General features: G+C 46.3%; 1 protein-coding gene across 11 annotated transcripts in view; it reads left to right on the plus strand.

The window, feature by feature from the left end:
- Positions 1-13,154, plus strand: part of LOC119440557 (sterol regulatory element-binding protein cleavage-activating protein) — a 134,213-nt gene that overhangs the window by 112,615 nt on the left and 8,444 nt on the right. For 8 of the 11 annotated variants that reach the window (XM_049661913.1, XM_049661909.1, XM_049661915.1 and 5 more), the window contains exons 25-27: positions 946-1,026; positions 2,974-3,186; positions 7,705-7,767. The exons of 1 other annotated variant lie outside the window; for it this stretch is intronic. In XM_049661913.1, the coding sequence (XP_049517870.1) occupies positions 946-1,026; positions 2,974-3,186; positions 7,705-7,767 (357 nt within the window). The remainder of the gene's footprint in view (positions 1-945; positions 1,027-2,973; positions 3,187-7,704; positions 7,768-13,154) is intronic. 2 more of the 11 variants (XM_049661911.1, XM_049661914.1) reach the window with 2 other exon arrangements.

The following is a 13,154-nucleotide window of genomic DNA, read 5'->3' on the forward strand; positions in this document are numbered from 1 at the left end:
ACATGGTTACATTGACATTATACCGTCACTTTTGTCGCCACTCCCGTCGTGGTTCTGTCATCATGGTTCTGTCGTCATCAATTTGTCATCATCACTCACTTGTTATCATTCTGTTCCATTGTCTCGTCACTCCTTCACCATCATTCCTTCTTATGCAGTCGTGACGCCTTTGTAATCATGTAGTCGTCGGCATGTCGTCATTATCATGCAGCTGTGGTCACTTCATAGTCCCATGCAGAGTTTGTCAGACGGTTGTGGCTCCATTGGGATCATACCATCGTCATTATAGTGTTGCTATACGAGTGCCGTCAATACCCACTACCCATTATCAGAGGCAAAAAGTAAAGAAGTCGGCAACAGAGAGGTACAAAAGAAGAGACCAACATAACCCATCCCCGTAGTGGGTCCGTTCAATTAAAGTGCATTTCTGTCACCCTTAAATAAATCAACACTCCTTTTATTTGCACATTTTATTAACACATTTTAAATTCACACATTTTATTTGCATAAATTAACACTCCTAACACAAATTTGTAGCACTTCTTAGGGGCAGCCATCTTTTGCCAGCGACTGTGAGAACTGACAGAAAGAGTGAAAGAACAACCACAGCCTGTTCTTATCTCATTCTCGCCATTGCTTTGTCGTTAACTACCTCATCAAATTGGCTGCCCAGTGCGGGCTGCGCCGACGGTTGGCAACTGGTGTCAAGATTAAGTGTGCGTGCTCTAAAGTGGTGTGTTAGAGTAACAGAATCTGGTCTATAGAAAACATTCCAGCCGCCATTTTGGCTTGTGGTATGCATGCAAACTAAAGTAAAATGTCATTGTCTCATAAGGCATTCATTTTTTTTTTGCCTTCATATATATTGATAGTAATAACAATGTTGAATTGTCTATATTAACGTGGTCTGCTTTTTTTTTTTTTTTTTGTGCACGTTTCACGCAGGTGTTTCGCTGCGACACAGCCATGTGTGTGTACACACTCCATGGTCATTCTGGAGGCATTTCTGCCATCCACGTTGAAAAGGTGAAGTTTTCTCATGCAAAGTTTGCTCTTTCTTTTGTGCTTCCACATCGGCACAATGGTCCACAATGGTCCAATTACGAGAAAATACTTTGAAATCGTAACGTTACACTGACATACCGGTTCTAGGGTTCCAACACAAAATTTGAAAAAATTGAACTTCTACCTTAATGTTCTCTTATAATAATGAACTTATTACCTCAAATATAACGAATATATAGTTTTGAAAGAAAACTTTATCTGCCTGAATTGAATGAGTGTTCTCTTTAGTGTCTCTTTAACCCTTTAAGACCGCAATTGTGTATGCCAAGAAAGTGCATCAACAGCAATAGCATTGATGAAAGTAACGATACTTAAAATGTGTTGCATATATCTTGAAACTGTTCTGATTGGAATCGTGTTGCAAGTTTCAATAACAGTTTCAAAATGTTTTAGTAAATTAAGTGGGAAGGTAGACGGTTGTGTGTACTTGCTCGGTGCAAGTATGCAGTGGTGGTCTAACTGCGCCATTTGCGCCATTTTGCTGCAATTCTATTTGTCTGCGACTTGCTGCGCCCACTGAAGTGCAACTAGTGCTAAGTGCGCCAAAGCGCCACCTTTGCCTTGGGCACTACGCAGACATCGCAGTAGCGTGGCCGATCCCTCCGTTTGTGGACAGACCCGCAGCTAAGCATTCCGAGCATCGGCGATGCGGACTTCGCGACCAAGCTTCGTGCATGGAAACCTCAATCAGGCACGCAGTTAAGCCTTTCAGCACTCGATGTTTCGGAATTCGCGACTAAGCACATCAAGCGTTGACTCCTTGGGCCCGCGGCTAGGCATTTCACGCATCGGCACTTGGGACTGCTCGACTAAGCACATTGAGCGTTGACTCCTCGGGCCCGCAGCTAGTTATTTCGCGCGTCGGCACTTGGGACTGCGCAGCTAAGCACATCAAGCATCGACTCCTCGGGCACGCGGCTAGACATTTCGTGCATCGGCACTTGTGACTGCGCGACTAAGCACATCGAGCGTCGACTCCTCGGGCCCGTGGCTAGGCATTTCGTGCGTCGGCACTTGGGACTGCGCGACTAAGCACATTGAGCATCGACTCCTCGGGCCCGTGGCTAGGCATTGTTGTTTCAAAAAATTTTTTTTCTGCATTTCTACTCGCTTTTGTATTATGTCTGATTGCATAAAACTATTCTTAGTAGTCCACAAATGCTATTTAAATAGGCAAATAAAGCTAAATGGCTGCATCAGTCTGTCTTTCTTGTGTCCATTTGCTCTAAAGAAGTACCTAACAATTGTGTAGTAGTAATAAGCTGCACCAAATGTCATGCACTTGCTTTTCTCCTGCTCCAACTGATCCAAAATGCAAAATTTTGTGCTACAGAATTGCTACAAAATGCTTATGTGGACAGCTTTTTTCCTGCTACCGAAATTGCTCCAATTCTTAAACTGACTGGACCACCACTGAGTATGTTGCTGTGTAGGAATGGGTGTACTGCTTTCAGTGTTTTTGACAGTGTGTTGTGTCAGCCATAATTTCAAGTGCCTGGATGGATGCTTTTCAAGTCTGCAGGGCATGAAATAGTTGATGTTCTCATATGTAATGTTCCTGTAGTGAGTTTTCGCATGGAGTCCACATTCTGTAACCTTGACAAAACTCACTAAAGAATTGAAAATTCTTAATCTATTCTGCAGCTGTATGCTTTTTTATGATTCGGAATATGCAAGAAATATGGTGGATGTAAGTTTTCATTCAGTTAGCAGAATTCATTTGCGTTTCAAAGGGTTAAGAAATTTGACAAGTCCCCTTGTAGAAACGTTGGGTCCAGTGACGTTCCTTGTTCGATCAGTGTTGATCGCTTCAAACCTCCATCTTCCTGTGAAATTTTGTCTTGTTTGAATTTCTGAAATAGCAGTATGCTTCATGTTGCGTGGCATCTCTTGTTCTTGCATATGCAGCCCGGTGCCTCGACAGCAGTGAGTGGCTGCCAGGATGGCCTGGTGTGCGTGTGGGACCTGATGACCGGCACGTGTGCCTACAGCCTGACAGCACACCGAGGCGCCGTCCTGTCGCTGCGCACCACTGGTCTCTACCTGCTCAGCCTGGGAGTGGACTCGCGCCTCCGAATCTGGGAAAAGAGCCAGGGACACCTGCTGCACACGCTTTACCAGGTGAGATTCACTGTCATTGTTCAGCCAAGAGACACAAGAGGGTGTTTTTTTTTAGTGCTGAAACGGTTGAAAACTGAGGATGACACACGACAATGGAGGACATGTACAGACAAAACGGCTCTTTCAGTTGACTCTATTTTTGAAGAAATGACATTTATATAATCAAATTAGGAGGACACTGAAGAAAGGGGAACAACGTTGCATGAAAAAGGAAAAGAATATTTGTCTGCATAGTCCTCAAGTTTCTACTTTTACAGCTCTAAAAACACGTTCGCATAGAATCATTGTTGAAAGAATGCTTAATTAAAAGGAGCCCCAGAACACTTTCTGAACATGATGAATATGTGCGTCTATTTGTTAGACACACGTATCTCCAGATGTGGCAACGAAGCAGTGCCTCCAGCAGGACCAAAATTGTGACATCTTGCGAATAATAATGTGTGTGGTTGCCCACCATCGGGGCCAATTTAGGAAAGACACGGTACCATCGTGGTAAATCAAGAAAGGCTAGAAAGAGTTCAGCTGTGGCTTTGCTTCTTTGGTCTGGGCTTCAAGGCTGGTACATTTGCACAGGTGGCGGTGCCGTCCAGTCGCAGAAAACATCACTGTGCTGTGACCTCCAAGATAAGTGGCACAGCGAACCCATTTCGGAACACATGCCAATGCTTAAGCTAAGCATAATGATTGGTGGAGCAGCAACTGGCGTGCTGGCGTAGTGGTTTTTCCGTTTTGCTGTTAATAAGCCCAAGGGCGTAGGATCAGATCCCTGTCCACAGTGGCTGCATTTCAATGGAGTGAAATGCGAAAATGCCCGTTTAACATGTATTGGGTGCATGTTAAAGAACCCCAGGTTGTCAGAATTAATCCGGAGTCCCCCACTATGGCTTACCTCATAATCATATCCTGGTGTGGACAAGTGAAACCCCAGAATGTTATTTTTTTTTCGGTGGAACAACGCAAGCAATATTCCACATCATAACAATAACCAATCTGCATACCATATTTACTCGAATCTAGGTCGACTCCGATTCTAAGCTGACCCCCCAAAAGCTCGAAGTCAGAAAAAAAAAAAAACTTACCTCGAATGTAGGCCGAACGAAAAAGCGAGGACAGCATTCGCAAAATAAAACAGCATTTATTAAATTTGAACATGCTGAGCTCATTCTATGTCACCATCGCTGCTAGCCTCGTCGCTATCTTCCTTACTGCTGACATCTTCAAACAGTGCTCTATATTCAGTACCATCATGCGCATTAGAGATGCTGCATTTTCGGAAGGAGCACACGATCAATGTTCCTGGGTAAATGTCATTCTCGTTGCGGCGCACGCAAAAAGCATCTCCCGTGGCCCCCTCCAACGACAGACCGATGCCATAGTTCCGCCCGGCTTGAACGTTTGACGATGCTTCTACGGCTAGTATTTACTCGATTCTCACGCTAACCTCAATTGTAACGCGCACCCGTTTTCTGTGAGGAAAAAAAAACACCACATATCCACGGGGTGAATGATGATGAGTGGGCGAAGCTCCAGAGGGAATCATCGGTAAACCATGAATGTTCCGTGTAATTCGCCCAGTCTCGCTGCACTAAATCGAACGATTGACTTCCACCAATGACACGCGCCATATGTGACCTCATTCCTATTTTATAACAGCACTCTTCATTATAATTGCACCATCTCCCGCTTAAGGAGACGCTAGCACAAACGCGTTAGAAACGTGCAGTAAGGGGAAGAGGCCACAGCGTCTTACGCAGCCGTTTACACATGCCGGAACGTGCACCGCGTTTGCCGACGTATAACCCCCATATTCATAAACGCTCCTCGACTTGAACTTGACTTGCCACCGCCTTCAACGCGTCTCGAATGCGCTGCCCAAGGCGGTGGCAAGTCAAGTTCAAGTCGAGGAGCGTTTATGAATACGGGGGTAAGGCGGAGAGGCCACAACGTCTTACACCAGCTTCTTACACGGGCCGTAACGCGCTAGCACAAACGCGTTAGAAACGCGCAGTCTTTCGTTAATGTTGGGTATTTATTGTCATCGTGGTGCGTGTGTCCATGTGCGCTTCATGGCGTAGTGGCTAGCGCCGCGTGTTCGGAAGCGAGGGGTCCCTGGTTCGATTCCGCGCTACGGACACAACTTTGGGAATTTTTTTTTTTTTTTCATAAAAGTAGACGTGGCTACCTACTACTACTACTACTACTACTACTACTACTACTACTACTACTACTACTACTACTACTACTACTACTACTACTACATACTACATACTACAGAGGAGGGACAGACCCACACCCTAAGGAGCTTCGCCCCTAAAAAAGTCCTTTACAGTACCGCGCACCTGATGCTTTCAAACAGAAATACAACTTTCTGTCATTTGTAAAAATAGATTTCCTCCCGATGCACTGAAGTTGCGATGAATAAAAAAAGTCGCAGTTTCGCCTGAAAAGCGATGCATCGAATGCGATAGCAAATTAGTAGACCGCTATTAACAAGCACGGTGTCACGCGCGCACAAGCAAACATGAACGCATCTCGCTCGTTGACCGCGGAAACGAACTGTCAGAATGCTGGAGACGGAGCGCACCTTCGTGCTAGCATGCGTCTCGCTTTAACGCAGCGAAAACACGGCGCGCGGTGGACTTTACCCGTCGCAGATTGCTTTCAAGATAGGGCCAAGGCGATCGTATCGCCCAAGTGGATCGTCGCAGATTACGTCCTGCTGCGATCCACTGAAACCATTCCGCATTGCTTTGCTGGCGAAAATCCTCTCCTTCTGTTTGCGCCAGTCCTGCTCGCAAGCTTCGGATTCTCCGAACGCCCGTAATGCGGCCCGATTTCCGTCCGTCTCCGCACAGATGATCACTTTCCTTTTAAATGCGGCATCATGATGAACTCGGTACTTCATGCTGATAGAGCAGACGCTGAGAATGTGAAGACAGACTGTCGACTTTTGCCTAAGCATGTGTACTGCAGCACACGGAGGAAGCTTCCGCATGCTACGGTAGCTAGGCTCGACGCGCGTGCGAGGCGGCCATTCTGAAATGCCGACGCAGATTTAGGGTCGTGTTGAAAGTGCCCATTAGATTCGAGTAAATAGAGTATTCGTTTAGAAAGCAGCACTATAGTGGCATCGCCCATTTGGTGTCATTACGATAACGCCACACCGCGCGCCGATGCTGCACCATACCGATACAACCGATACGGCGAGGTCAAAACGGCAACGTCGCTCGTGTACTTCAGTTGGCTACTGGCGCGGCTAGTAGCGGCTGCGATATTAACTTTTCTAGATGGCGCTAACTATGCACCGTATTTATCAGTTTCAGTTAAAAACTGGCACGTTTTTTTAAATCCTTGAATCGAAGCCGACCCTAGAGTTTCGTATGTGATTATTTGAAAAAAACTATCGGCCTAGATTCGAATAAATACGGTAGAGACGACTGGAAAGAGGGGAATGCTACAAAAGCTTGATTCCATCCATGAGAGATGCATTCAGAAACATTTAGTTGGAAAAGATTTGTGAGGTGATTTATTGTAGGCTTTTTATTACCAGGTACATTTCACACCATAAAGGGAACCTGCAAAACACTTATGAGGGGTGCAGAATATGTTTAGCCTTATAGGGCACCTCCTCAGTAATCTTATCCAACAATAAGTCTGGTTAAAGGGGAAAGGTGGGCAAGTCGGTAAGCATTCATAATGGTAACAGCATGAAAAAAAAAAACGACGGGGTGAAAGAATGAAGGACATCGGGTTTTTTTTTGTGCTGTTACCATTATGAATAAGTCTGGGTGTGCCTTGTATACTAAGAAATTTCAGCAATCAAATGCTACAGCTGCCACGCCCTCATGGCCTTCCTTTTCTTGTTCCTGCAGCACTCAGTGGTGTGCAGTGCAGCCCCGCAGAACAAGGCCGACTATGCTATGCCCATTATCATGCCTAGCTTCTATGTTGACATGACCTCAAGGTTGTAGCATCAAGTTGCACATCTTGGAAGCCATAGTATCAGTGCAGTGGTATCGTTTTCTGCCACCAGATGATGCCACTGTCCCATCAGTGATTGGATTCATCAGCATCCTCACCAAAATTGCCATCAGTTTTGTCTTTGGAAAACCAGCCTGCTAGCTCCAGGTGGTCCTTTTCCCAGATCCTCGAAAAGATATGGAAGCAGAAAAAAATGTAACAGTAAAGGTACGTGTGGGAGTGCAGTGCAAAGATGGGACACAGCAAGAGCAACACGAAAACACGCTGTCCTGTTGCTTCTTGCTTTGGCTTGCCTTTGCACTGTTCACAAACACACAGTTATGCACGAACCAGCCTAAATGCATACCATTCTAATAGTGAAGCATTTATCATGTCATGCTTCCATATAAGCGTTGACGCTGTTGTGTGCATAACTTTGTCATTAATGGGGTTGCTTGAAGAGTAACGCAACTGTAAAAAAACCAGAGATGTAGCTTGCAATGATTGTATGTAGCACTGCACATGGTGATAATTTGCTTTCTTTTTCTCTTCCCACAGGCAAACACGCTGTGCAACACAATGGCGCTTCTGTCAGAGACCATTGTTATCACAGCTAAAGAAGTAAGTGCAAAAATACAGCGCCTTCAGAAACTGGACTGTACAGGCATAAATATATTATGTTAGCTTGACTCTTATTGCTTAAAGAAACACTAAAGACTCTTCTTACTATCTTCAAAAAGTGTTTCAGGGCCCCTTTAAGTTAGTATAGATGTAGAGGAGCCTCCGTTTTGATGTTTGATTGGAAATTTGTCGTTTGAAATACGATCGGAAGCATCATGAAAGCTAGGAAAAATAGCCACTTATGATACCGGAACTGAAAAATAACTCCGCTATTACCGCTTGCGAGAAGTGACCCATGACCTAGTGCGCGGCTTCTTGGCATGACCTTCAAGAATTTCAGAGGCCACGCCACGATGAGCCCTTTTGCTGCCGAGACGCTTGGAACTATCGCATGCTCCGATTGGCCTTTGTGGTTCTGAAGGCGTGGCGACGTGAGCCAGCTCAAGTGCCCGGCACCCGCGCTGTACTGAAAATAGCTGAAAATTTTCAGACGTACCATGCTGAGATTTACGTCACAGCGACACCACGAGGTACACACATCATCTTCTTAGGTGCTTTTTAAAGGCTAACAAAAAAAAAACTAAAAAAAAAACTGTTCAATTACAGTACAATCTTGTCAACTCGAACTCCAAGGGTCACCAGAAATTTATTCAAGTAAAACGAAGTTCAAACTAAGGAGAGCCTCTTTAGGTATATAGCAGCCAATCAGCCAATTGTGCAGTACAGTATGCGAAACCCAAACCTTCAGTGGGCTTGCATTTAAAAAGTCTTTATTTTTCCTCCGTCAGCACCCGACGATATGTGCAGAAAGGAACCTAGAGAGAGAGAGAGAGAAATAGAAGAGAGGAAAGGCAGGGAGGTTAACCCGACGCACGTCCGGTTTGCTACCCTGCACTGGGGAAAGGGGGTATAGGGATGAAAAGAGAGAGAAAGAAATAGAGAGAGCACAGTTTCGCTCACAAAGGAACTTCGCACGAAGTCTACAGACGGTCGCCAAGACCTGTCGACTTGAGGTAGTGCAACAAGGCTTTCGTGGCTTTCTGTGCCATCGACGCATACGGCCATGGTCCAAGGATCTTCATTTCAGAAAATGGTCGAGAGTCCAGCCGGTTCAATGCTGTCCGGAGAGCTTCACGCTCGACGTCGAACTGGGGACAGAGACATAAGACATGTTCAATTGTTTCTGTAGTTCCACAAGAGTCGCACATGGGCGTATCCCCAATTCCAATGCGGAATGAGTAGGCCTTTGTAAATGCCACCCCGAGCCAGAGGCGGCACAAGACTGTCGCCTGAGAGCGGGAAATGTTTGATGGTACTTGTAGCTTCAAGGATGGGTCAATTTTGTGGAGATGACACTTTGGGAGGTTAAGAGAAGACCAATATTTGTATGTCATAGCTTTAGCCACGATATGAAGTTTTCCTGCAGCGTCGGTCCTGGATAAGGGGATTGGGACTGGTCGGCCTTCCAGATGAGCAGACCGGGCGGCTTCGTCGGCGAGGTCATTACCAGCAATGCTGGTATGTCCCGGTAGCCACTGAAATATAATTTCATGCCCTTTAGCGATAGCTTGATGGTGGTCTTCTCTTATCTCATATACCAGCTGCTCATGAGTCCTGTGATAAATGGCAAATGCAGACTCTGAAGTGCTGCCTTAGAATCACAAAATATGACCCATTTCTGAGGTGTTTCTTGCAGAAGGTATCGTACAGCAGCACGCAGGGCAGCAAGCTCTGCCGCTGTTGATGTTGTCACGTGTGACAGTTTGAACTTGAGTGTGGTTTTCGTAGCCGGAATGACAACCGCACCTGAAGAACTGGTAGATGAGACGGAACCATCGGTATAGATGTGTATGCGGTCCCAGTAGGTCTCATTCATTAATAGCAGCGTCATCTGTTTAAGAGCTATTCTTGGGTGATTGGCCTTCTTCTTTACTCCCGGAATACTTAGGCGAACCTGAGGCTGCTGCAGGCACCACAAGGGTAATGAAGGCCTTGCTGCTGGGGTGTATCCTGATGGAAGGCAATCTGGATTGGTGACGATAACTTCAGAAAACGTGGAACGAGGTCTCTGCGAAGGCAAGAACGCCAAGTGATGATCGAGGACGCGGGAAAGATGGCGGATATGCGCCCTGAGACAATCCACTGCAACGTATGTTTGGATCGGATGATCTTTGGCGAGGACAATTGTTGCAGATGTTGACGTGCCGCGAGGAAGTCCTAAGCAAGTGCGCAATGCTTGGCCCTGTAAGCTCTCCAACGAGCGAACATTTGACTTGCACGTATTGGACAACACTGGAAGGCTGTAGCGTAGGTATCCCAGAAATAGAGCTCTGTACAACTGAAGCATTGAGCGTACAGATGTGCCCCATGTTTTCCCGCACATGAATCTCAGTACCTGGGCTATCGACGACAGTTTTTTCTTCAGGTACGAGCAATGAGGGCTCCAGGAAAGATTGCGGTCGATTATTACACCTAAAAATCTATGGGTCTTTCGGTAGGCAATAGTGTGTCCATTAATATAGACTGGGTATGGTGTCATAAGTTTCCTTGTGAATGCAACCAATGCGCATTTCTCGGTTGGCACAGTCAAGCCTTGTGCTTGAAGATATGCGGATGTCAAGGTTGCTGCCCGTTGCAAACGTGCACGCACCTGAAGCCGAGTAACTGCAGAAGTCCAAAGGCAGATGTCATCTGCGTATATCGAGAGGCAGATTGTCTTAGGTAAAACGTCAGTTAGTCCAATGAGTGTCACATTGAACAACGTTGGACTCAATACTCCTCCCTGAGGCACGCCGCAGTACGTGTAATGTTCAGTTGTGGGACCATCTTCTGTTTGCACAAAAAACGACCGGCGAGTTATGTAGTCGGATAACCAACGAAGCATGCGGCCGCCGATTCCAATAGTCTCCAGGGAGGTGACGATGGCATCATGTGTAACGTTGTCATACGCGCCTTTCACGTCGAGAAAGAGCGCAACTGATATGCGCTTACGGGTTTTCTCCTGCTGCACAAACGTTGTGAGGTCAATAACGCTGTCAATTGAAGAACGACCTCGACGAAAGCCTGCCATGGAAGCGGGGTAGATATTGTAACGCTCGAGATACCATTCTAGACGTGCAAGGACCATCCTTTCCATAACCTTGCCGATGCAGCTGGCAAGGGCAATAGGGCGATATGCCGCCAAGTCCAACGGAGATTTTCCCGGCTTCAGTAATGGTACCAGCCGACTTAACTTCCATTGCTGGGGAACTGTACCTCTATGCCATGAGTTATTAAAGCTGTTCAGAAGCGCTCTTCTTGCCTCTTGTCCAAGGTGTCCCAGGGCAGAATAGGTGACGCCGTCAGGGCCTGGACAGGATGATTGTTTAGAGACTGCCAGGGCAGCTTCGAGTTCTTCCATGGTAAAGGACACGTCCATTTCCAGTACCTTAGCCGCTGGGAGGTCCCTTACATCAATGTTGATGCTGACAGGCTCGCCAGTGACTCTCGCACAGAATTCCTCCGCCGCACCAAGCTCTGTTTGGCCAAGATGGAGGGTCAAAGCTGCAAATGGGTGTCATTGTTGTGGGGATGAACGAAGACCACGTACTGTCCTCCAGATATGTGAAACCGGCTTGCGAGGGTCCAGTGACTCGCAGAATGTCCTCCATCGCTCACTCTCTAGTTTGTGTATGCGACGCTGAATTTTCTTTTGAATGCGACGAGCGTCTCTCAGATCATAAATTGATTTAGTGCGTCTGTATCGTCGTTCTGCACGGCGTCGAATCGCACGAAGTCTTTCAAGTTCAATGTCGAAATCCGTTCGGCTTGATGACAACGATGATGAACACTTGGAAACTTTAAGTGCTTCTGTGATGGTGTCGGCGATGTCGCCGGCGAAATCTCCCCTACATGCTTCTTCCATAAGTGACGTAAACCTAGTCCAGTCAGTGCTCTTCAAGATACCACGAGAGCAAGATCGAGTGAGTCCATTAATCGTTAAGTAGGTGGGAATGTGATCACTCCCATGAGTCTCGATGTCGCAAAACCATTTAACACGTGATGTGAAGTTTCGTGACACCAAAGTCAAGTCCAGGCAGCTGCTATACCTAGGACCCTGCAGATACGTCGGGCTACCATCGTTCATGATGCAGAGGTCATAATCGAAAGGAACCTAGGTTTCGTAAAAAGTCCAAGTGTGATAAGTTTGTGCCTCGCGTGTCGTTTGCTGTGAGTGCCGAGGGTGAGCCGAAAAAGATGGTGGCTTGATGCGCACTGTCCTCCTGCGTGCCCAATGTTGGAGATGCCGTGATCGAGCACACGCTAGGAGGGGGATGTAGGTGAGCACGCAGCAAGTAGATCAAGCGCGCGCTAGGAGGGAGGGGGTGGTGCGTAAGTGAGCTTGCAGTAGCGTGATAGACAAGCAGCTGGGGACCCCTTCCAGTTCATTTTAAGCTGGATGGAAAAGGAACGAGTCTGCTTGCTCCGGCTTAGTCTTGGCTCCCCGTGCGTCTTTCCTCTTCATTTTTACCGCACACGACGGTAGCTAGCGACACATCTTACCTTCGGCTTTAGCTTGGGTTTGTACAAAATGCAGTGCATGGGAAGGAGAAAAAAAAAAACATTGTGTGGGGTTTTTTTTTTTTTCGAATTTGCGGGAGTTTTTCTCTGTTCAAATATACATAGGACTTTTCCGGGACCAGCAGGGCAGTTCTAATTATCTGATAGTTCGAATGAAGATATTTCAAATTATTGGGATTTCACGGTACCTGCTCTGTGGCTTTGCCAAGATTGGTTGTTTAGGTACTACTCATAACATATTTAGCCAGAGTGAAATTTTGTTGCAGTCGGCCATTAATTGTTATCATTACCCACTGTGGTGACTTAGTGGTGATGGTGGTTTGCTGCCGAGCACGAGGTTGCAGGTTTGATTCGCAGCTGCGGCGGTATTTCAATGGAAGTGAAATGCAAATACTTTTGTGTACTTGGATTTAGGTGCACACTTAAGTACCCTAAATATTTAAAAACTAATATAGAGCCCTTCACTGTGGCATCCCTTGTAATCCACTGGGCCGTTTCGGGACATTAAACTGCACAATTTAAAGGCCAGCGACAGTGAAAATTTGGACCCAGTAGGAAGCCTAATTTTAGGTGGTGTAGATTCAAGAGGAGCTTCCGTGCAAAATTTTACATTTGAAATATGAGTGAATGCCTCTTGAAAGGTTCGCAAAAATACCTGTTTTCGATACTGGAACTGTATCTGTGCTGGGGCTTACGTCATATGCGCTCACCACTAGGGGCATGTGTTGTCTGCTTAGCTGCTATTTAAAAGGTTCTAATAAGAAAGTTACACAATTACCAGCACTGCTGTTTTGCCACGATTGCTTCTTAGTATAAACTACTCATTT

This window comes from Dermacentor silvarum, chromosome 2 (assembly GCF_013339745.2).
Source record: "Dermacentor silvarum isolate Dsil-2018 chromosome 2, BIME_Dsil_1.4, whole genome shotgun sequence".
In the NCBI taxonomy this organism is placed as follows: Eukaryota; Metazoa; Arthropoda; class Arachnida; order Ixodida; family Ixodidae; genus Dermacentor; species Dermacentor silvarum.